This window comes from Mustela putorius, unplaced genomic scaffold, assembly GCF_011764305.1.
Source record: "Mustela putorius furo isolate JIRA1106 unplaced genomic scaffold, ASM1176430v1.1 tig00003923_pilon_pilon_pilon, whole genome shotgun sequence".
NCBI classification, from domain to species: Eukaryota; Metazoa; Chordata; class Mammalia; order Carnivora; family Mustelidae; genus Mustela; species Mustela putorius.
In genome coordinates this window covers 10,344,554-10,367,567 of record NW_025422068.1, presented here as the reverse complement: position 1 = coordinate 10,367,567, position 23,014 = coordinate 10,344,554, and the positions used below count along the sequence as shown (strand labels likewise).

At 42.7% G+C, this 23,014-nt stretch overlaps 1 protein-coding gene across 1 annotated transcript in view; it reads left to right on the top strand.

Moving 5' to 3' along the window:
• The window catches only part of RNF130 (ring finger protein 130), a 133,698-nt gene extending 116,022 nt beyond the window's left edge, over positions 1–17,676 (top strand). Inside the window, exon 8 of the mRNA XM_045069343.1 lies at positions 16,998–17,676. Coding sequence (XP_044925278.1) covers positions 16,998–17,107 — 110 coding nt within the window. The 3' untranslated portion in view covers positions 17,108–17,676. The remainder of the gene's footprint in view (positions 1–16,997) is intronic.
• Positions 17,677–23,014: the final 5,338 nt, after the last annotated feature.

The following is a 23,014-nucleotide window of genomic DNA, read 5'->3' as shown; positions in this document are numbered from 1 at the left end:
TCTCTGCCTGCCTCTCTGCCTACTTGTGATCTCTGTCTGTCAAATAAATAAATAAAATCTTTAAAAAAAAAAGAAAAGAAGAAAGAAAGAAAGAAAACCATCTGGATACAAATTAGTGATGTGATTGGGATAGTTTTCATGCTAATCAATTGAATTCTATGGAGTGTTTACTGGCATAATGTGAAAAGAGGAAGATAAAATATATCTGAGTTGTACCCATAAATATATGGTCTAACTGTGGAAGAAAGAAAACAGCAAATAGAACAGCACACATAATCAAGTACTTATATTTTTCAGAGAATTACAAAATCTTCTCTATTTTATTTTTTAATTACTTTAATCAGATTTAAGATTCTAAAGTCTAGAAAAACTTTAACCCACATGAAGGGGAGTTCTAAGCCATTGATAATAAATTGATCACATTTCTGCTTCTGGTAATGTCATACTAACCTGTTGTAGTTCAAACATCATACCTAGCACAACCAGAGAATATGGAAAAAACTTTTTTAACGTTTTACTTTAAAGCATTGAAGACCTATCAGTGTGGTGAGGACTTGAGAAGTCAAGAGCCCAGAGGAAAGGGAAGTGCAGCAATATGGACCTGATGTTCAACACTGCTTTTCTTTTTGAGGCATTTGCCAATTCATGAACAATGGCTGAGAAGTAACCAGAACGTGGGGTCTGAATGACTGATGAGGACAGCTCAGGCAGTCTTACTGGACTTGCAAGATATAACCTTGAGTTCAGAGACCACAAAGAGCAATGAGCCCTGATAAACACCCTAGACTTTCCACTGGGGTTCCCCAAGGGCTGTACCCTTGAACTAGGTAGAGGTTGAACCAGAATTTAACTAACTTTTTCAAAGACTGAAGCAAACTTTGAATCTGCTTAATTTATAATTGGAAGAAAGGATATGCCCATAGCCTCAGGTGATATGTGGAAATCCTCCAGAGGAAGATACTACCACCAGCAGCCTCAGATCTCTGCAGTTTTCTTATGTACAGTCCAAAACAAATAAATGAATAAAAAATACCAGGCATACTAGAAGACAAAACAACCAAAAAGGAGAAAAAACAAAGAATAGAAATAGAGCCACAGAAATACAAATATCAGAAATATCAAACATAGACTTTATTTATTTATTTATTTATTTATTTTTTTTTTAAAGATTTTATTTATTTGACAGAGAGAGATCACAAGTAGGCAGAGAGGCAGGCAGAGAGAGAGAGGAGGAAGCAGGCTCCCCGCTGAGCAGAGAGCCCGATGCGGGACTCGATCCCAGGACTCTGAGACCATGACCTGAGCCGAAGGCAGCGGCTTAACCCACTGAGCCACCCAGGCGCCCCATAGACTTTATTTTTTTTTAAAGATTTTATTTATTTATTTGACAGAGAGAGGTCACAAGTAGGCAGAGAGGCAGGCAGAGAGAGAGAGAGAGGGAAGCAGGTTCCCTGCTGAGCAGAGAGCCCGATGCGGGGCTCGATCCCAGGACCCTGAGATCATGACCTGGGCCGAAGGCAGAGGCTTTAACCCACCGAGCCACCCAGGCACCTCAAACATAGACTTTAAAAATAACTCTAAGTATGCTCAGGAAACTGAAGACAAGATGGATAATTTCAGAAATAAATAGAAACAGCCCCCCTACCAAAAAAAGTCAATGGAATGTGAGAACTGACAGTAAGAACCTCATAGAACCTTTAACATCAACTTAAGCATTGCCAAAGAAAGGATATGTGAACTGGAATACAGGTCAGGAGATAATATTCGACTGAAGCACAAAAGGAAAAAGGGAAGGAAAATACAAAAAGGTGGTGGTGAGGGGTCACACAAGAGAATTTAGATCATGATGAAAAAAACCTAACACACCTGCAATTCGGGTCAGGTCATAGAAGGAAAGAAGATTGAAGCAGAAGCAATATTTGAAGAGAAAATGGCTGAGAATTTTCCAAAACTGACAAACCACAGATATGAGAAAAAAAAAAAAAAAAACAAGATACATCATAGTAAACTAAAAAAAAAAAAAAAAAAAGGAAAAGAAAATCTTGAAAACAGAGAAGGGACGCCTGGGTGGCTCAGTAGGTTAAAGCCTCTGCTTTCAGCTCGGGTCGTGATCCCAGGGTCCTGGGATCAAGCCCCATGTCAGGCTCTCTGCTTTGCGGGGAGGCTGCTTCCTCCTCTCTCTGCCTGCCTGTCTCCCTACTTGTGATCTCTGTCAAAAAAAATAAAATCTTAAAAAAAAAAAAAAAAGAGAAAAAAGATGCCTTTTTAATTGAGAAGAAATTCACATAACATAAAATTAACCACTTTAAAGTGGCAAATGGCATTTAGTATATTCACACAGTTGTATGATCACCACCTCTATCCAGTTTTAAGAAGTTTTTATCACCCCAAAAAGCAAACCCCTATGCATAAAGTAGTTGTTCTTCATTCCAACCCTCCTGTCCAGCCTTTGGAAAATACCTATCTGTGTTCTGTCTATGGCTATACCTAGTCTAGATAGCTCATATAAATGGAATCATACAAATTATGTGATCTTCTGGTCTGTCTTCTTTCACTTAGGATAATGTTTTCAGGGATAATCCACATTGCAGCATGAATCAGTACTTCATGCCATTTTATGGCTAATAGTTCATTGTGTGTGTGTATGTATGTGTGTATATATGTGTGTGTTTGTATACCACAGTTTGTTCATCCATTTGTCTGCTGATGGACATTTGAGCTGCTTCCAACTTTGGCTATTGTGAATAATGCTGCTAGGAATTGCTGTACAAGAATCTGTTTGCATCTCTCTTTTCATGTAAGTATGAAATTGCTGAGTCCTATGGTAATTCTGTGTTTGTTTTGGAGAAACTTCCAAAATGTTTCCCACAATGGCTGAACAATTTTACATTCATGCCAGTAGTGTACAGGGGTTACAGTTTTTCTACGGCCTCACCAATACTTCATATTTTCCTTTATTTTTTTTAAGATTTTATTTATTTGTCAGAGAGAGAGAGAGAGCACAGGCAGGCACAGTGGCAGCAGAGGCAGAGGGAGAAGCAGGCTCCCTGCTGAGCAAGGAGCCCAATGTGGGACTCGATCCCAGGATGCTGGGCAAAGGCAGCCACTTAACCAACTGAGCCACCCAGGTGTCCCCCTATTTTCCTTAAAAAAAAAACTATAGGGGTGCCTCGGTGGCTCAGTCAGTTAAGCATCTGTCTTTGGTTCAGGTTATGACCTCAGGGTCCTGGGATAAAGAGAGCCCTACATAGGGCTCCCCATTCAGTGGGGAGTCTGCTTCTCACTCTCCCTCTGCCCCTCTCCCCAGCTCATGTGCATGCTCACATCTCTCTCAAATAAATAAATTAATTAATATTTTTAAAATAAATTAATTTTAAAAATCAGATACACGTTGTAATTAGGGTAATGACTAACAAACTAAAATAGTCTCTAGGCTAGTATTGTGACTAAAAGGATAGGAAAATAAGATATAATAAACTTATAGAGGAAAAAATAGAATAATAAAATTATCCAAAGGAAGAGGAAACATTTTTTTTTTTTAAAGATTTTATTTATTTATTTGACAGAGAGAGATCACAGTAGGCAGAGAGGCAGGCAGAGAGAGGGGAAGGGAAGGAAGCAGGCCCCTGCCGAGCAGAGAGCCCGATGCGGGACTCGATCCCAGGACCCTGAGATCATGACCTGAGCCGAAGGCAGCGGCTTAACCCACTGAGCCACCCAGGCGCCCCGGAAACATTTTTTTTTTAAAGCACAAAAGAAGGTGGAACAGAAGGGACAAATAGAAAGGATTAATATAGTAAATTTGTATCCCAGTATGTCAGTAATGAATATAAAATGATGATTAAATATTCAAATATAAAGATAGACAATTTAAAATTTATAAATACACACATAGGTCTACATATTTGTGATACTTCTTTAATATAAGATGACAGGAGTGTTGAAAGTAAAATGATAGAAGAATATATACCATGTAAACACTAATCAAAAGAAAATCTTTTTTTATATAAATAGCAGACAAAATATGCTTTAAGACAAAGAGGACATTTCATAATGATGAAAAAGTTAATCTGTCATGAAGAAAATAATTCTAAATTTTGTGTACCTAATATATCCTCAAAACATCTGGAGCAAAAATGGGTAGATCTCAAAGGACCAGTAATTTCAGCATCATAGTGGGAAATTTAAACACACCTCTTTTTTTTTTTTTAAGACTTTTTATTTTATTCATTTGTCAGACAGAGATCACAGGTAGGCAGAGAGGAAAGCAGAGAGAGAAGGGGGAAGCAGGCTCCCTGCGGAGCAAAGAGCCCAATGTGGGGCTCGATCCCAGGACCCTGATCATGACCTGAGCTGAAGGCAGAGGCTTTAACCCACTGAGCCACCCAGGCACCCCTAAACACACCTCTTTTTAACAAGCATACAAATACTCATCAAGGATCTGGATTTGAACAGCACAATTAGCAAAGATCTAATTGACATATATGTAGCACTCATCAACTATAGATTATATATTATTTTCAAGTGCATTTACTAAAATAGACCATATACTGGGTGAAATTTCAACAAATTTGTAAGGATTGAAATCATACAGAGTATGTTTTCCGACCAGTGGAATTAATTTAGAAATCAATAGTGAAAAGGTAATTAAAATGATCCCTAAATATTTGAAATCAAGTAATATACCTCTTTTTTGTTTTTAAGATTTTATTTTTCTTAAGTAATCTCTACTTGGGTCTTGAACCCACAGCTCCCAAGATCAACAGTCACATTTGCCGCCAACTGAGTCAGCCAGGCACCCCTCTGGTAATATATTTCTAAAAAGCTTATAAGTCAGGGGTGTCTGGGTGGTTCAGTTGGTAGAGCTTCTGACTCTTGATCTCAGGGCTATGGATTCAAGCTCCACAGTGGGCATGGAGCCTACTTAAAAAAAAAAGAAAAAAGAAAGCTTGAGACGAAATTGCAGTGGAAATTATCAAAACTTGGCTGATGCAGCTAAATCCATTTAGAGGAAAGTCTGTGACCTTAAATGCATATATTAGAACAGAAAAAATGGCTAGAAGTCAGTGCTCTAAGCATTCCTGTCAAATAAAGGAAATAATAAAGAGCATAAATGAATTCAGTTGGGAACCAAATATATAAGAGGGGGAAAAAAACAGCCAAGCACAAAATTGTTTCTTGAAAAAGACTATTGGAGCACCTCCGTGGCTCAGTGGGTTGAGCCCCTGCCTTTGGCTTAGGTCATGATCTCAGGGTCCTGGGATCAAGCCCTGCATCAGGTTCTCTGCTCAGCAGGGAGCCTGCTTCCCCCTCTCCCTCTGCCTGCCTCTCTGCCTACTTGAGATCTCTCTTTCTCTGTCAAATAAATAAATAAAATCTTAAAAAAATAAAAAAGACCATTAATAAAGCTAGCAGAGGGCGCCTGGGTGGCTCAGTGGGTTAAAGCCTCTGCCTTCGGCTCAGGTCATGATCCCAGGGTTCTGGGATCGAGTCCCGCATCGGGCTCTCTGCTCAGCAGGGAACCTGCTTCCCTCTCTCTCTCTCTGCCTGCCTCTCTGCCTACTTGTGATCTCTCTGTCAAATAAATAAATAAAATCTTAAAATAAATAAAGCTAGCAGATCTCTGCTATCAAGAAAAAAGACCCAGGATGCCTGGGTGGCTCAGGTGGCTCCGTCAGTTAAGTGTCTCCCTTTGGCTCAAGCCATGGTCCTGGGGTCCTGGGGTCAAGCACCAGCTCCTTGCTCAGCAGGGGAGCCTGCTTCTCCCTCTCCCACTCCCTCTGCCCCTGCTTGTATGCTTTCTTATTCACTCACACTCTCTCTCTCAAATAAATGAATAAAATCTTAAAATAATAGAAAGACCCAAATGACCAGTATCAGGGATGAAAACAGGTATCACTATAGAACCTATATGCATTAAAAGAAGTAATAAGACCAGATTTATAAAAATAGAAAGTAGAATAGTGGTTACCAAGGGCTGGTGGAAGGAGGGATAAGGAAGTCCTTTAATAGGTATAGAGTTTCAGATTTGCAAGATGAAAAAGTTCTGGAAATGTATTTCACAACAATGTGAAAATACTCAACACTACTGAATGATACACTTAAAAATGGGTAAGATGAGGGTCGTCTGGGTGGCTCAGTTGGTTAAGTATCTGCCTTTGGCTCAGGTCATGATCCCAGGGTGGTCCTGGGATCAAATCCCACATCGGGCTCTTCGCTCAGTGCAGAGCCTGATTCTCCCTCTGTCCCTCCCCCACTTGTGTGCTCACTCTCGTTCTCTCTCTGACAAAGAAATAAGATATTTTAAAAAATGGTTAAGATGGCAAATTTCATGTTCTGTGTTTTTTACAACAATAAAAATAAAAGGATATTATGACAAATTTATGTTAGTAAATTCTGATATTTAAATGAATAGACAAATCCTCGGAAAATGCAAAGTATCAAAATTGACGAAAGAAGAAATAGGAAAGCTGAATTCTACATCTAGGCAATAAATTAAATCAACAGTTTAAAATCTTCTCTCAGGGCTCAGTGGTGAGTCTGCTTAAAGATTCTCTCCCTCTGCCGCTCCCCCCACTTGCATGTGCTCTCTCACCCACTCTCACTCTAAAATAAGTAAATCTTTTTTAAAAATAAAATAAAATCTTCCCTCAGAGAAAAGTTCTCGGCTTAAATGGTTTCATTGGTGAAGTCTAACATTTAAGGAAGAAATGACAGCAATCTTACACAAATTTATTCAGAGAATAGAAAGAGGAAAACTTCCCAAGTCTTTGAATGAGACTAGCATTACAACAAGGGTATTACAAAAAAAAAAGAGAAAATTGCAGGTTAATTTCTTTTATAATTACAGATACAAATACAGTAAATAAGATAACTAGCTCAATGAATCTGACAACATATAAATAGAAAAAATTACAACCACTTGGACTTATTAAAAACTGCAAGGTTGAAAAATCAGTGTGATTCAACGCATTAACAGAATAAAAGTGGAAAATCATGTTTAATAGGTACAGAATAAACACTTGTTAAAATTCAACATCCATTCCTGATTTAAAAAAAAGAAAAATTGGAGGCACCTGGCAGGCTCAGGCAGAAAAGCATGTGACTCTTGATCTCAGGGTTGTGAGTTCAAGCCCCACATTGGGTGTAGAGATTACTTAATATAAAATCTTTTTTAAAGAAAGAAAGAAAGAACATTCAGCAAACTTTAAAAAAAGATGAACACTTCCTTAATCTAATAATGCATATTTTCAAAACTACAGCAAATATCATACTTAATGATAAAATATTAAAAACTTTCCCTAAGATTAGAAATCAGAATACCTGTTGTGACTGTGTCTTTCAACATTGTATTGACAGTCTTAGCCGTTATGATAAGGAAAGAAAAAGAAATAAAAGATTTAAGAATTGGAAAGGAAGAAATAAAACTGTCACTACTTACATACAACATAGTGGTGTATATATAGAAAATCCAAAAGAACCTACAAATAAGCTCTTAAAATAAATAAGTAAATTTACAGGGTTAATTGTGCTTCTGTACCTCTATAATAAGCAATTAAAATGAAATTTTCAGAAAGATACCATTTGCAAAGGCATCAAATAAACATCAAGTACTAATGAGTAAATACACAGGTCTTCTACACAGAAAACTATTAAGCATCAGCGAGAGAAATTAAAGATGACCTCAATAAATGGATATACCAGGTACATAGTTTGTAAGACTCAATATTGTAACAGTGTTAATTCTCCCCAAATTGATCTATAGATTAACTGCAATTTTAATGAGATCCCAGTAGTGGTGTGTGTGTGTGTGTGTGTGTGTGTGTGTGTGTGTGTGTCTTGATAACCTGATTTATAAAATTCATGTGGAAATGAAAAGAGACAACAATAACAAGACAATCTTAAAAAATGATAAGGTGGGAGGATTTCTAGAACTGTATTAAAACTTTTTATAAAAGTATAGTAATTAAGAATGAGTTATTGAGGGGCACCTGGGTGGCTCAATGGGTTAAGCCTCTGCCTTCAGCTCGGGTCATCATCTCGGGGTCCTGGGATCAAGCCCCGCATTGGGGTCTTGGCTTGGTGGGGAGCCTGCTTCCCCCTCTCTCTCCACCTGCTTGTGATCTCTCTCTCTCTCTTTGTCAAATAAATAAACTAAATCTTAAAACAACAACAGCACTATAGCTGTATATTTTTTTAAAAAATAATGAGTTATTTATACAAGGATGGACAAATAGCTTAGTGGAACACAATATAATCCCAAACAACCATGCATTTATGGACACTTGATTCACGTCAAAGGTAGCACTGTATAGTAGTAGAAATAAGAATGGTCTTTTCAATAAAGGGTGCTGGGTCAACTAAATATCTATAAAGAAAAAAAATGAATCTTCACACCACACTCAAAAATTAATTTGAATTAAAATTAATTTGAAATGGAAATGTGAAAGGTAAAACAAAGAGGCTCCTGAAAGATAAAATAGAATTATCTTCAAAACCTTGGGATAGGCAAAGTTTTCTTAAACAGGACTCAAAAATCCATAAAATAAGAGATAAACTGGTTCACAATAAAATTAAGGAATTCTGTTAACCAGAATACACTATTTGGAAGAAGCTACCTGCAATGCTTTTATCTGACAAAGGACTTCTAGTCAGAATAAAGAAGAAAAAGACTGACTAACTGATGTGGAAATGAGCAAAATAAATAAACAGGCATTCTGCACAACAAAGGAAACCATCAACATAATGAAAAGGCTACCTACTAGAGATCTCAGGAAGATGGTGGGAAAGGAGGATCCTAAGTTCACCTCCTCCCACAGACACATCCAGACACTGGTAGAACAGCTATTTTACAGATAAAGACATAAAGAGATCACACCGAGAAGTGTAGGAGGGACAGAAACTAGGTAGGGAGCCAAACCCCCAGCACAGCAAACCACAAGCAGGAGGGATATAACAGACACAGAGGTTCCCTGAAGAGGGAAGGGACCAAGCCCCACATCTGACACTGCTGGGCCTGAGGACCTACACTGGGAAGACAAGCTGCCATAACATCTGGCTATGAAAATCAGAAAAAGACATCCAGGTCCAGAAATCAAAGAGCCCCAAACAAGTTGAGACAATGGAGGTCCACACCAAGACACATAATAATTAAAATCTCAAAGAAAGCATTTTTAAAGCAGCAAGAGAAAAACAGAAGTTATGTACAAGAGAAATCGTCAGGGTCTCAGCTGGTTTTTCAACAGAAACCTTGCAGGCCAGAAGCCTGCGGCATGATATATTCAAAGTTCTGAAAGGAAAAAACCCACAGCTAAGAATACTCTACCTGACAAAGTTATCATTCAGACTTAGAGGAGATATAAAGAGTTTCCCAAACAAACAAAAGTTAAAGGAGTTTATCACCACTATGTTAGCCTTACAAGAAATGTTAAAGGGATTTTTTTTTTTAAGAAGAAAAGGCCATAATTAGAAATAAGACAATTATGAATGGAAAAATAATTCACTGATAAAGCAAACATAGTAAAAGTAGGTCAATCAGTTATAATGCTAGTATATAAGTCAAAAGATTAAAAAAACCCAATAAAATCAGTTATATCTACAAAAATTAGTTAAGAGAGACACAGAATAAGGGCACCTGGGTGACTTAGTTAAGCATCTGCCTTCTGCTCAGGTGGTGATCCCAGGGTCCTAGAATCAAGTCCTGCATCAGGCTCCCTGCTCAGCAGGGAGTCAGTCTGCTTCTCCCTCTGTCCTCCCCCTACTTGTGCTTTCTCTCTCTTCAATAAATAAATAAATAAATAAAATCTTAAAAAAAAAAAAAAAAAAAAGGAAGGGGTGCCTGGGTGGCTCAGTCGGTTGAGCCGCTGCCTTCGGCTCAGGTCATGATCTCAGGGTCCTGGGATCGAGTCCCGCATCGGGTTCTCTGCTGAGCGGGGTGCCTGCTTCCTTCTCTCTCTCTCTCTGCCTGCCTCTCTGCCTACTTGTGATCTCTCTCTGTCAAATAAATAAATAAAATATTTAAAAAAAAAAAAAGGAGGTAACAGAATAGAAAGTTGTAAAATGTGATGTCATGTATGTCAAATGTGGAGTGGGGGGTAAAAATGTGGTTCTAGAATGTGTTCTAACATAAGTGACTGTCAATAAAGACCATTATATAAATACAATATTATATAGGAACTTCATGATAATCACAAAACAAAAACTTGTAATAAATACACAAAAAATAGAGAAAGTAAGAGAAGAAGAAAGGAAAAGAGAAGAATTATAAAAACAACCAGAAAACAATGAACAAAATGGCAATAAGTCCATACCTATCAGTAATTACTTTAAATGTAAGTGGACTAAATGCTCCAATCGAAAGATGTGGAGTGACTCAATGGATAAAAAACAAGACTCATCTATATGCTGCCTACAGGAGACTCACTTTAGATCTAAAAAGACATATAATTACACCAATGGATAGATCATTCAGGCAGAAAATCAATAAGGAAACAGTGGCTTTGAAGGACACATTAGACCAGATGTGCCAAATGGATACGTACAGAGCATTCCAACCAAAAATAGCAGAATACGCATTCTTTTCAAGTGCACACGGAATATTCTCCATAACTGATCTCATGTTAGGCCAAAAAACAGTCTCAATAAATTTTAAAAGATTGAAGTCACGGGGCATCTGGGTGGCCCAATCAGTTAAGTGTCTGCCCTCGGCTCAGGCCATGATCCCAGGGTTCTGAGAGCAAGCCCCACATCAGGCTCCCTGCTCAGTGGGAAGTCTGCTACTCCTTCTCCCTCTGCCCTTCCCCCCTGCCCATGCTCTTGCTCTTTCTCTCAAATGAATAAATAAATTTACCTAAAAAAAAAAAAAAAAAAAGATTGAGATGTGCCTGGGTGGTTCAGTGGGTTAAGCCTCTGCCTTTGGCTCAGGTCATTATCTCAGTGTCCTGGGATCGAGCCCCGCATCAGGCTCTCTGTCCTGTGGGGAGCCTGCTTCCCCACTCTCTCAGCCTGCCTCTCTGCCTACTTGTGATCTCTCTCTCTCTGTTAAATACATAAATAAAATCTTTTTTTAAAAGATTGAAATCATATCAAGAATGAAATGTGTGAAATGGGAATTCAAGTACAAAACACACACACACGCACACACGCACGCACACACACTGGAGCCTAAATGACATAATGCAAAGATATACTAATCAAAACAGTATGGTCCTGGCATAAAAATAGACACAGATCAATGGAACAGAATAGAGCCCAGAAGTAAATCCATGCTTATATGGGCAATTCATTTATGACAAAAGAGGCAAATATACAATGGGGAAGAGACAGTCTCTTCAATAAATAGGTCTGGGAAAACTGGACCAATTTATTACACATACACAAAAATAAAACAGATTAAAGACCTAAATCTAAGACCTGACACCATAAAAATAAAGAATACATACATAGTAATCTCTTAGACCTTACCTTTAGCAATAGTTTTCCAAATATGTCTCCCCAGGCAAAGGAAATAAAGGCAAAAATAAACAATTGGGACTACACCAAACTGAAAAGCTTTTGCACAGCAAAGGAAACCATCAACAAAACAAAAAGACAACCTCCTGAACGGGAGAAGATAGTTGTAAATCATATATCTGGCAAGTAGTTAATAGTCAAAATATACCAATAGCTTATACAACTCAATATCAAGAAAACAATCCAATTTAAAATGGGCATAGGATGTGGATAAACATTTTCCCAAAGAAGACATCCAGATGGCCAACAGACACATGAAAAAATGCTCAGTGTCACTTGGCATCAGGGAAATGCAAATCAAAGCCACAGTGAGATACTACCTCACACCAGTCAGAATGGCTAAAATCAACAACATAAGAAACAACAGGTCTTGGCGAGGATGTGGAGAAAGAGAAGACTTAAAAAAAAAAAAAGATTTTATTTATTTGAGAGAGTATAAGTTGGGGGAGGGGCAGAAGGAGGGGGAGAAGCAGACTCCCTACTGAGCAGGGGACCCAACAAGGGTGATCCTAGGACCTTGAGATCATGACCTGAGCCAAAGGCAGACGCTTAACCAACTGAGCCACCCAGGCATCCTGAAAGGGAACCTACTTACACTGTTGGTGGGAATGCAAACTGGTGCAACCACTGTGGAAAACAGTATGGAGCATCAAAACGTTAAAACAAGAGCTACCATAAGGCCTAGCAATTCCACTCCTGGGTATTTAAATGAGAAAAACAAAAACACAAACTCTAAAGACAGCCTCTTCAATAAATGGTGTTGGGAAAATTGGACAGCCATATGCAGAAAAATGAAATTGGACCATTTCCTTACACCACACACGAAAATAGTCTCAAATGGATAAAGGACCTCAATGTGAGAAAGGAATCCATCAAAATCCTTGAGAAGAACACAGGCAGCAACCTCTTTGACCTCGGCCGCAGCAACATCTTCCTAGGAACATCGCCAAAGGCAAGGGAAGCAAGGGCAAAAATGAACTATTGGGATTTTATCAAGATCAAAAGTTTTTGCACAGCAAAGGAAACAGTTAACAAAACCAAAAGACAACTGACAGAATGGGAGAAGATATTTGCAAACGACATATCAGATAAAGGACTCGTGTCCAAAATCTATAAAGAACTTAGCAAACTCAACACCCAAAGAACAAATAATCCAATCAAGAAATGGGCAGAGGACATGAGTAGACATTTCTGCAAAGAAGACATCCAGATGGCCAACAGACACATGAAAAAGTGCTCCATATCACTCGGCATCAGGGAAACACAAATCAAAACCACAATGAGATATCCCCTCACACCAGTCAGAATGGCTAAAATTAACAAGTCAGGAAATGACAGATGCTGGCGAGGATGGGCAGAAAGGGGAACACTCCTACACTGTTGGTGGGAATGCAAGCTGGTGCAACCACTCTGGAAAACAGCATGGAGGTTCCTCAAAGTGTTGAAAATAGAACTGCCCTATGACCCAGTAATTGCACTACTGGGTATTTACCCTAAAGATACAAACTTAGTGATCCGAAAGGGCACGTGCACCCGAATGTTTATAGCAGCAATGTCCACAATAGCCAAACTATGGAAAGAACCTAGATGTCCATCAACAGATGAATGGATCAAGAAGATGTGGTATATATACACAATGGAATACTATGCAGCCATCAAAAGAAATGAAATCTTGCCATTTGCGACAACGTGGATGGAACTAGAGCATATCGTGCTTAGCGAAATAAGTCAAGCAGAGAAAGACAACTATCATATGATCTCCCTGATATGAGGAAGTGGTGATGCAACATGGGGGTTAAGGGAGTAGGAGAAGAATAAATGAAACAAGATGGGATTGGGAGGGAGACAAACCATAAGGGACTCTTAATCTCACAAAACAAACTGAGGGTTGCTGGGGGGAGGGGGGTTGGGAGAATGGGGGGTGGGGTTATGGACATTGCGGAGGGTATGTACTATGGTGAGTGCTGTGAAGTGTGTAAACCTGGCGATTCACAGACCTGTACCCCTGGGGATAAAAATATATGTTTATAAATAAAAAATTTAAAATTAAAAAATATATACTAAAAAAAACCCCAAAACACGAACTCTAAAAGACACATGTACCCTAATGTTCGTCATGCATTATTTACAATAGCCAAGATAAAGAAACAACCTAAGCGTCCATAGATGGATGAATGGATGAAGAAAATGTGTGTGTGTGTGCGCGCGCGTTCGCGCACAAGCGCATGCGTCCTATTCAGCCATTTAAAAAGAAGGAAATCTTGCTATTCGCAACAATGTGGATGGACCTTGAGGGCATCACAGGAAGTGAAGTAAGTCAGAAAAAGACAAACACCTTATGATCTCATTTACATGTGGAACTTAAAAACAAAAACCAATACCAAGTTCACAGACACAGAGAAGATTGGTGGTTGCTAGAGGTGGGGTGGTTAGGTGTGGGCGATATGGGTAAAAGGGATCAAAAGGTACTAATGTCCAGTTATAAAACAAAGAAATCATAAAACCAAAACAAAACAAAAAATAGAACAGTAAGTCACGGGGATGTGATGTGAAACATGGTTGCTGCAATTAATAATACTGTATGGTATATTTGAAAGTAGCTAAGAGAATAGACGTTAAAAGTTCCCATCATAAGAAAAGGAATTTTGTAACTATATTTTCATCGGACTTCTTGTAATCATGTCACACGATACACAAAAATATCGAACCATTACATTGCACACCTAAAACTAATATAATGTTATATGTCAGTTATACCACAACTTGTAAAAAAAAAGAAGTAAATATACAGGTGTTTCGGGATGAACAAGATGTACAAATACCCTAAAAACATGTGAAAAGGAGTTCATCCTTTTTTGGCATCAGTGGAATGAAAAATTAAAACCATTGTGAAATACCATTATATACCCCCCCCAAAAGTGCTAGAATGAAAACATACAGAAAATAGCAAGTATTGGTGCAGATACAAAGCAATTGGAATTCTCGTCTAGTGGTGGAGGTAGAAACTGGTCCACCCACTTTGGAATACAGCCAACATGTGCTACAGATAGACATATACAGACCCCAAGATCCCATAATTCCAAGAGAATTCCATGTGCATGTGTGCAAAAGATACACACAAGACTGTTTCTCACAGCAACATTCATAGGAGCTCCAAAATGGAAACCATTCCAATGTGCACCAGGAGAAGAGCGGATGTATGTAAATGGTGAGGTAGTCACACAACAGAATGTCACACCACTGTGAAAACCAATTCCTGATCTATTTCATGACATGGATCAATATCACCACATAACATTGAAGGAATCAAGACACAAAAGAACACTGTTTCCATTAAAGACAGACACAATTAAACCATGGTGTGAGAAGTCTGGATTGTGGTTTCCTTCGGGAGGGTCTGGTGATTGGGGTTGATAGGGGGACTCATGGGAAGCCACAGGGCCTAGTTCTTGATTAAGTGATGATTTCAGGGTGTGTTCTCTCTGTGCACATTCAAATTTACCTGTATGTACTTATGATTTGTACACATACCTTATACAGGTTATGCCTCAACTAAGAGTTTACATAATAACATTATGTGCTTAATAGCGAAAACAGTCCTCATCATTTGATCAGTAAGTAGGGAGTGTTTTTAGGCGTCGAAAAATATGCTCTCCTTGACAAAGCCAACATCATGTCTTTCTTTGACCAGAACAGATTACATCTAAATGTAAGCACTAAAACTGTTAAGCTTCTGGCTAAACGCATAGGAGGAGATCTGACTGACCTTGGATTTGGCAAAGATTTCTTTATTCTGACACAAAATGTGCAAACTATAAAAAAGGAAAATCCATAAACTAGATTTTTATCAAAATTTTAAAACTTTTGGTTTTCAAATGACATTGTTCTGGAAGTAAAAAGGCAAGCCTCCAACTGGGCGAAAATATTTGCAAACCATATGTGATGGAAGACTTGTTTCTGGAAAATATATTTTTATATAATAACTATTATCATTTTTATTAATTATATATAAATATATAAATAAATGAATAAAATATATAAAAACTCTTACTGCTCAATAATAGGAAGACAGCCCAGTTTTTTTTTTTTAAGAATTTTATTTATTTGACAGAGAGAGATTACAAGTAGGCAGAGAGGCAGGCAGAGAGAGAGGAGGAAGCAGGCTCCCCGCTGAGCAGAGAGCCCGATGCGGGGCTCGATCCCAGGACCCTGGGATCATGACCTGAGCCGAAGGCAGAGGCTTTAACCCACTGAGCCACCCAGGCGCCCCAAGACAGCCCAGTTTTTTTAATGGGCAAGAGATTTTTACCAAAATGCTTCACAAAAGCAGATATACAGTTGGCTAATAGGCACATGGGTGGATGCCTCAAGTTCAGGGAAATACAAATTAGAAGTACGACGAGATATTCCTATGCTCGTACTTGAAGGGCCAGAGCGTCAAAGATTGGCCATCTTAGTGCTGGTGAGGGTGCAGAGGAACTGGGACTCCCATACACTGCTTGGGGAACAGTGATGCATTCTAGAAAAGTCAACATACACCCACATAGACACTCTGGTCCTAGGTATCTACCCGAGAGAAAAGAAAGCACCATCCTCACTCAGACTTGGACACAGGTGTTATAGCAAATTTATTTGTAAGAGCCAAAAAATAACTATGAATCCATGTTTAAAAAAATTCTAGAAAGACGTAGCCTCATCTGTGTTTATCTGAGGGTGGAAGTAGGGCAGGAAAAAGAGAAGAATTACCAGAGGCTCCAGGAAACTTTTGGGGGGACAGAGATGCCCACCATCTTGAATCTGGTCTTGGTTTGAAATACATGCATTTTATTGTATGTCAGTTATATGTTAGGAAACCTGTGCAAACGAATCAGTTGTTTGGAAAAGGAAATGTGAGCATGGCTTCGCTATGACTAGCAGAAATAGTCAAATAATGTAAATGCTGAAATTTGTATCAAAATATCATTATATTGGAGAGTAGAAAGTAGGGATAGAGGAAGAGAGGGGGAAGTCTTCATCTTCTGTAGCGTTGCCTCAGCAGATAGAGTCTAACACTGGGGAAAAAAATTAGGGGCACCTGGGTGGCTCAGTCAGTTGAGCATCTGCCTTTGGCTCAAGTCATGATCTCAGGGTCCTGAGATCAAGTCCCACATCAAGCTTCCTGCTCAGTGGGGAGCCTACTTCTCCCTCTGCCTGCTGCTCCCCCTGCTTGTGCTCTCTCTCAAACAAATAAATGAAATCTTTAAAAAAGAAAAGCTCCAGGTGTTAATCTCTTGGGGATCTGAACATTGGGATTTACGTGTTTATGTTGTGCCTAAGTTGAGGGAATGCCTGAATTCTTTCCATTTGTCTCATGATAACAGCCCCAAATGGAGCTATCTGAGAAAATGTGCCGCTTTGAAGAGAAATCCATGTGCTTCCTCCGAGCTGTGCGGGAAGGGGAGGCCTGACGCCCGGATTAAGTCTGTTTCTTCTTGTCCCTTTTCCAGGTGGTCACTTCTTCCACCGAAACTCCTTGTCTCCTCGGAGCCTTGTGTACGAAAGTGAATTCTCCACCATCGAACCTTCCCTGGACATGTATGACGAGAACAAGACCTGATTTTTTCTAAATGGGCTCCGGGGGGTCACCTCTTTCGTGATTTAATTTACAATCACCTTTCTTATTTTGTATCTTTCTGTCAACGTCCATTTTTGGAAGAATGGCAGGGCTTTCCGAGTATAGGTTGGGGCTCAGGGTTAAATTGCAAGGTCCCCCGCAAGGGGAGGCTTTGAGGACAGCGTTATCGCCCACGTGGCCTCGCAGGACTGAAAACCCGCCCCAAGCCAGCAGGAGAAAGTGGGCCCCAACAAGCTTGACTGTTCCCAGAGAGGAGCAGGGGCCGGTGGAGGAGATGAGGGTTGCGTAGCAAACATGTCTCGGAATAATCACATGCTTTTCTGTGTCAGGGTGACAGCTGGGTATTTTTTCTTTTTTAATACCTTTTGTGCTCCCCACTCACAATGTGTACTAAAGCTTGCAGGCGCTGCTGCTTACGGACATGGGGCCCGAGTTGCTGCTCCTTGGCCCGCTCCGTATTTTCTTGTCTCTTATTCTACTTTCTGTTAAAGAGCCTCTTCCTAAAGGTTCCCAAGAGAAAGTCTTGCCTTTCGTCCCTCCTCTGAGACTGGCCACCCAGAGCAGCACACCCGCTACACAGGACAGGGGGTCGTCCAGCCCCCGTCAAGAGCTTAGAGCCGAGTGCTTATGTGACCACCTTGACCCTGAGGCCTGCGGACTCGTCTGCTTGGCATCTGCTGAGGTGTGTACAGAGGTGGTCCCCTGGAGGCCGGCCTGGCAGTCTCCTCTGGGTGCGATGGCCAGTGGACATCAAAATCAGAATGACTCTGAGTGCTTTCTTGAGAAGTTCGAACCACATCCTTGCTGTTAGAGACCAAACTAGCACCCCTCTTCCTCCTTCCCGATCCAACCCAGCCCCCTCCCACCAGCCTCAGCATTGGCACCAAGAAGGCATGGGAGTTTTCAGAAAAGGACGCGGTGGGCCAGCATGGCAGACATTCAAGGACACACACGCTCCTCCCACACGCCTGGGATGAGATGACATGGTGTTAACGTCACGGGAAACGTGTCTCCGGAGAGCAGTCCCGACCCACAATGAGCACCTTTAGGAAACAGATAGAGGCATCCTTCTTACTCAAGGACACAACCACAGTTCAGGCCGTTTCTCCTACCCACGGGAGCCACGTAAAGATGTAAATGCATCCAACTCCTCAGATCCCCGGCATGAGAACGGAAACTCCAGCCTCCACATTCTGGACTTAGATCTGGCAGCAAACCACGTGGACCTGGGACCCCCCACACCCACCCACAAACACACACACCTGTCGATTTTTATCAACTCCGTGAAACATGAGTTTGAGGCAAATGCTCACCATGTTCCCATGTGCTGCTGGCTTCTCTTCCTCACGTGTCTGTTCTCATCATCCCTGTAAGACGCCGTAAACACGGTCGTGCCCCCCCAATCACAACCCCTCAGAGAAAGACGGTGGAGAGAGCCATCAGGAGCGTCGCCTCCCAGTGACCAGCAGCATCGTGTTTCTAATCACTCGAGGCTGGAACAGCATGGAATTTGTAAGGTCTCAACAGCTTTTTCTTTTTTTACCATCCACCAAGGGCTTCTGTTTGAAGTTCCCCCTCCTTTTTATGGTCTTTGTACTATAAACATATTTTTGATAAACAGTTTCAAGAGGGCACTGTCCAGAAAGACAAGCTTTGCGCATGCGGCTTTGAGGCAAGGGACTGGACCTGGAGGAGATGAGAACTCCATGTACCAGACACTCTGGGACACACACCCGAGCTTTGTTTGGCTTGGCTCCTGGGACAGGGAAGATGGCTCACTTCTGGCCATGCAGTCCTCGCCACGACCTTGATCTTCTGCTCCCGGGGTTGAGACCCTCTCCAAGCATTCTCTCCTGATTTGTACCGTCTGGAAAAAGCATACGCGTCACATTGCACTCGAGACATTACTTTTCTGGGAAAGGAATGAAATCGCACGAGAAGGAGGTAGAGATTCAGGCCCCTCAGAAATCTACCTATTAAACAATAGTTGAGTTTCTGGCATATCTAGGGCACGCCTTCACTGTCAAAGAGCCAAGGAGGCATTTCTTACAGGGGAAGTCACTCAGAATAGTGACTCAGGTCCCAGCTCGACACCTTCTCCCTAAAAATCGAGGCTACTTCCCTGCTCAGCTACAGAATGTCCTGCCTTTGTCAGGACAGATGGTAACTTCTGCGTGGAGGTCACATCCCCCCCGGGGAACAGCAATGTTCCTCCCAAATAACAGCCTCTCTGCCGGCGTGGGAGCTGGAGACCCCTCTGGGAAGCCACTTCAGGGACCCTGGACAGCAGGAACACTTGGGGAGGACAACCTCAGCACCCTTGCCTCAGAGAAGTTCGAGGTTTGGGGAGCAGCTCATCGACCATACAGGCAGGATACAGGCAGGGTGGGGGTTATGGAGAGACACTCCTCCCCTGACCTATGAGCATCTCTACCACAGCAAGACTTACAGTCACAGTGGTCATCAGTAAGGACGTGTAAATAACTTCTGATCAGGGTTTTGTTTTTTTTTGTTTTTTTTTTTTTTGGTGGGTGGGGGTTACTATTTGAAGAACAGAAGGCACAGAGGAACTAGCTGCTTCTACCACAAACCCTCATCCCTCTGGCGGACTGCTCTGAGCTGGACCTGGCTTCCAGCCTCTGCTTCCCCCTTCCTCCTCTGTCTCCCCACTCCCCCTCTACCTCTCTCTTCCCCCTCCATTTCCTCCTTCCCCCTCTGCCTCCCCCATTTCATCCCCCCTCCCCCCATCTTCCCCTTCCCCCTCTGTTGCCCCACTTTCTACGAGCCAGAGCACAATAGGAAGGCCAGGCCTGGAGTCAGCCCGTTGGTGGCTGCAGTGGGCAGCGAGTCCATCCAGGGCTGCCTGCCTCTGCCCCACCCCACCCCCCACTGCACGGGAAGACAGGCTCTACTCCCTTGCTGACAGACCCCTCAGCAACTCTGGGGAGCCCTGCTCAGGAAGGAAGGCTCCATCCCCCAGCTCCTCCTCAGGCCCAGCTCAGAGAAACTCCCCCACCCTCTGCACTTGGGAGCCAGGCCTATACCGCCAGCCACCCCAAGGCCCCCAACAGCCCAGCTTCCAAAACGCGATGGGCTCCAAGGGTTTAGACAAGACAGGATGACTGAATCTGATGGATCTGATAGCTCCTGCGGAACTGAGCGTTCCTGCAGGCTTCGTGAACTCTCCTTGCTTGTTATCATTGCCCACACCCACTTCTTTCCACCATCTCCATGTTCAGTGAAACTGGTTTTAACTGAGGGCAAATCCCAAGTGTCCTCTTGCTGTTGACCTTGATTGCTTAGACCCGGTTTCTGCTCCGGGGAAGCGAGGAGGTGGTGCTCGCGTCACGTCCCCTTGTGAAGCAGTCACGGCACCTAAACGTCATCAGACACAAACACTGATGTCCAGGAAGTAGAATTTGAAAGGGAGAAGGCAAGATTATGAGGTCACTCTCTCCAAGAGCCCTTGATTAAGTGCCCACCTCATACTAAACACACACACTCAGAGCTCGGGCCACCCCAGTGACCGTGAAGACAGGCTGTGAGAGAAACTGGTACGTTAACAGCCAGCTGCGGTGGGAGGCCAGGCACCATGGGGGCGAGTCAGGAAGAGGGGGGTTTCCTGAGTGCAGGAGGAGGCGCACAGGGCAGCCATGCAGAGGTGTGACTGGCCTCAGGGCCCTGAGACTGGCAAGGGTGGTGGGAGGGGGCATCTCATTTCCCCGGGTGGATCTGGACCAGACAGGTTGCCCCCCCAAAGGGCCTGGGCTGAGCAGAGCACTACAGTTAGGCTGACCCCAGGTCCCACTAGAGCGGGAAAGGAGGGTGCCAGGAGGCTGAAGCAGAAGACCAGGTTGGCAGTCTCGGTGACATGGGGGTTGTTGGTGGGACCCAGAGAGCACCCTGGTGAGGACGCTTTCCATCTCAGTCTGGCAGGGCCTCTAGAGGAGGCCTGGAGAACCAGCTCTCGGGCTCAGGCAGAGTTTTGGTAGAGAAAAGGGGGTCAAGGTGGGGCCCCTCCACATCGGAATCCCTGGGAAGCTGTGTTTTACATGAACTTGTCACCTGCGCCTACCAAAGTAGGCCCCAATGCCCTAAACCTTCTCCTTTCTTCCCCCTTCCGCCCTGTCTCCCCCCTTCTACCCTCCCTCCCACCCTCTTCTCCCCTCTCTGCCTCCCCCTTCCCTCTCTGTCTCTCCCACTCCCCCTTCTCCCCACTGCCTTCTCTGTTTCTCCCCTTCTCCCCTCCCCCCTACGCGCCCCCCCTTCCCCCATCTCCCCTCCCTGTCTTCCCTCTTCTCCCCTCCCTCCCACCCTCTTCTCCCCTCCCTCTCCCCTCTCTCCTCCCCCCTTACGCCTTTCTCCCCACATACACACACATATGTGTACACAAGGCACATGCGCACACACACACACACACACACTTACTCACAGGAGTTAGAACCCCCCAGAGTGGGTGTCCAGCTGGGCCTAGTGTTCCCTTAATTTCCAATGATGGTGGAGGCCAGTGTGGGGCTAATATTGCCCGGTGCTATGAGAGCCAGGCTTGGGAAAATGCCCTGGGGACCCTGGCATTTAAGGTATGAATAGAACGAGCTCCAGACAGCGACCAATTTAGAAAAACCACTGAGTGTCACTTCCCTCTTCAAGAAAGGAGGTGTTGGCCTGACCGCATTGCCACAGGCAGAGGGACTGGCCCTCACTCACTCCCAGAATCAGAGTTTGGAGTGATTCAACAGAGCGTTCACTCCTAACTCCACACCTGAGTAAGAGATCATTACCATAGGAGGACCACTGTGACACCCTCAGCTTAAAAGAAGTGTCCTCCCTGCTAAGAGCAGTTGTGCCCTTGTGACCTTATCAGTAAATCATTCCAAAGCCCACTGGGAAAAGGAAAAAAATGAGTATATATGTTCACATAACATCCACAGATATTTTAGCAGGACTGAAAAACTTCCCTTCCAGAGGGAAAGTGCCTGTATTGGTTGCATGGACCTGTGCTTTTCTTACTGTCCAGCAAAACAGCAGGAAGAGCCTGGCACAGCAGAAGGAGAAAGTTTTCTCCCCTAGCTGCTGAGCCCCTTTACCCCACTCTGGGGCTCCCAGCCCCCTTGTGGCCATGGGGCTCCTCTGGGGTGCCCGTCAGGTCAAGGAGTGTGTAGTCTTTCTTAGGAGTATCCTGAAAGATCTCAACAAACTGAGCCTTGAAGAAGAGAGTCTGGTGGGCCCCCAGCAGACATGGAATGCAGTCACCTGCGTTCCCCAGAGCGGCATCCCACCGGCCTCCTGTGACTGTGGAGAGGAATGGGGTGCCGGGGATCTCAGGATGACAGGACATGTCAAAGGTTGACATGTATCTCCCCAAAACTTGACTCTCTTGGTCTCTCGTGGTCTAATGAGACCCTGTGGGGGCCCCCAGTCCATGACCTGGGACTTATCTGGGGTTTTCCCCCTTGCTGTTCACTTTAGCTAAAGCCATTTGTTGTTTTCTTCACTCTGACTTGGGGAAGAAGGAAGATTCTTCAGGACAAAAAAAAAAAAAAAAACAAGAAAAAAAAATTTTTTTTAATTTGGAATTTCATGCATACTTGAGTATTAAACTTTCAGAAGAATTCAGTGCTGCTGGAATCATGCAGACCCCATCCTGGGCTTTCATAGTCCCTCCCTTTGAATTTTCTACATGCATATACCACAAAAGACAGAGGTTCGAGGTGGCGCTAACCCAGTTTGGCATCCTGAAAGGAATGACTTTCTCTGGAATGGCAGGCCTGGGGAGTGTTGCTGGGGGGCCAAAGGCAGCTTCCAGAGACCCTGGTGCACAAGGCAAGGGTGGTCATCAAAATCAGGGAAAGCGCCTTTATAAACCACACGCATTGTCCTTGGGTAGAA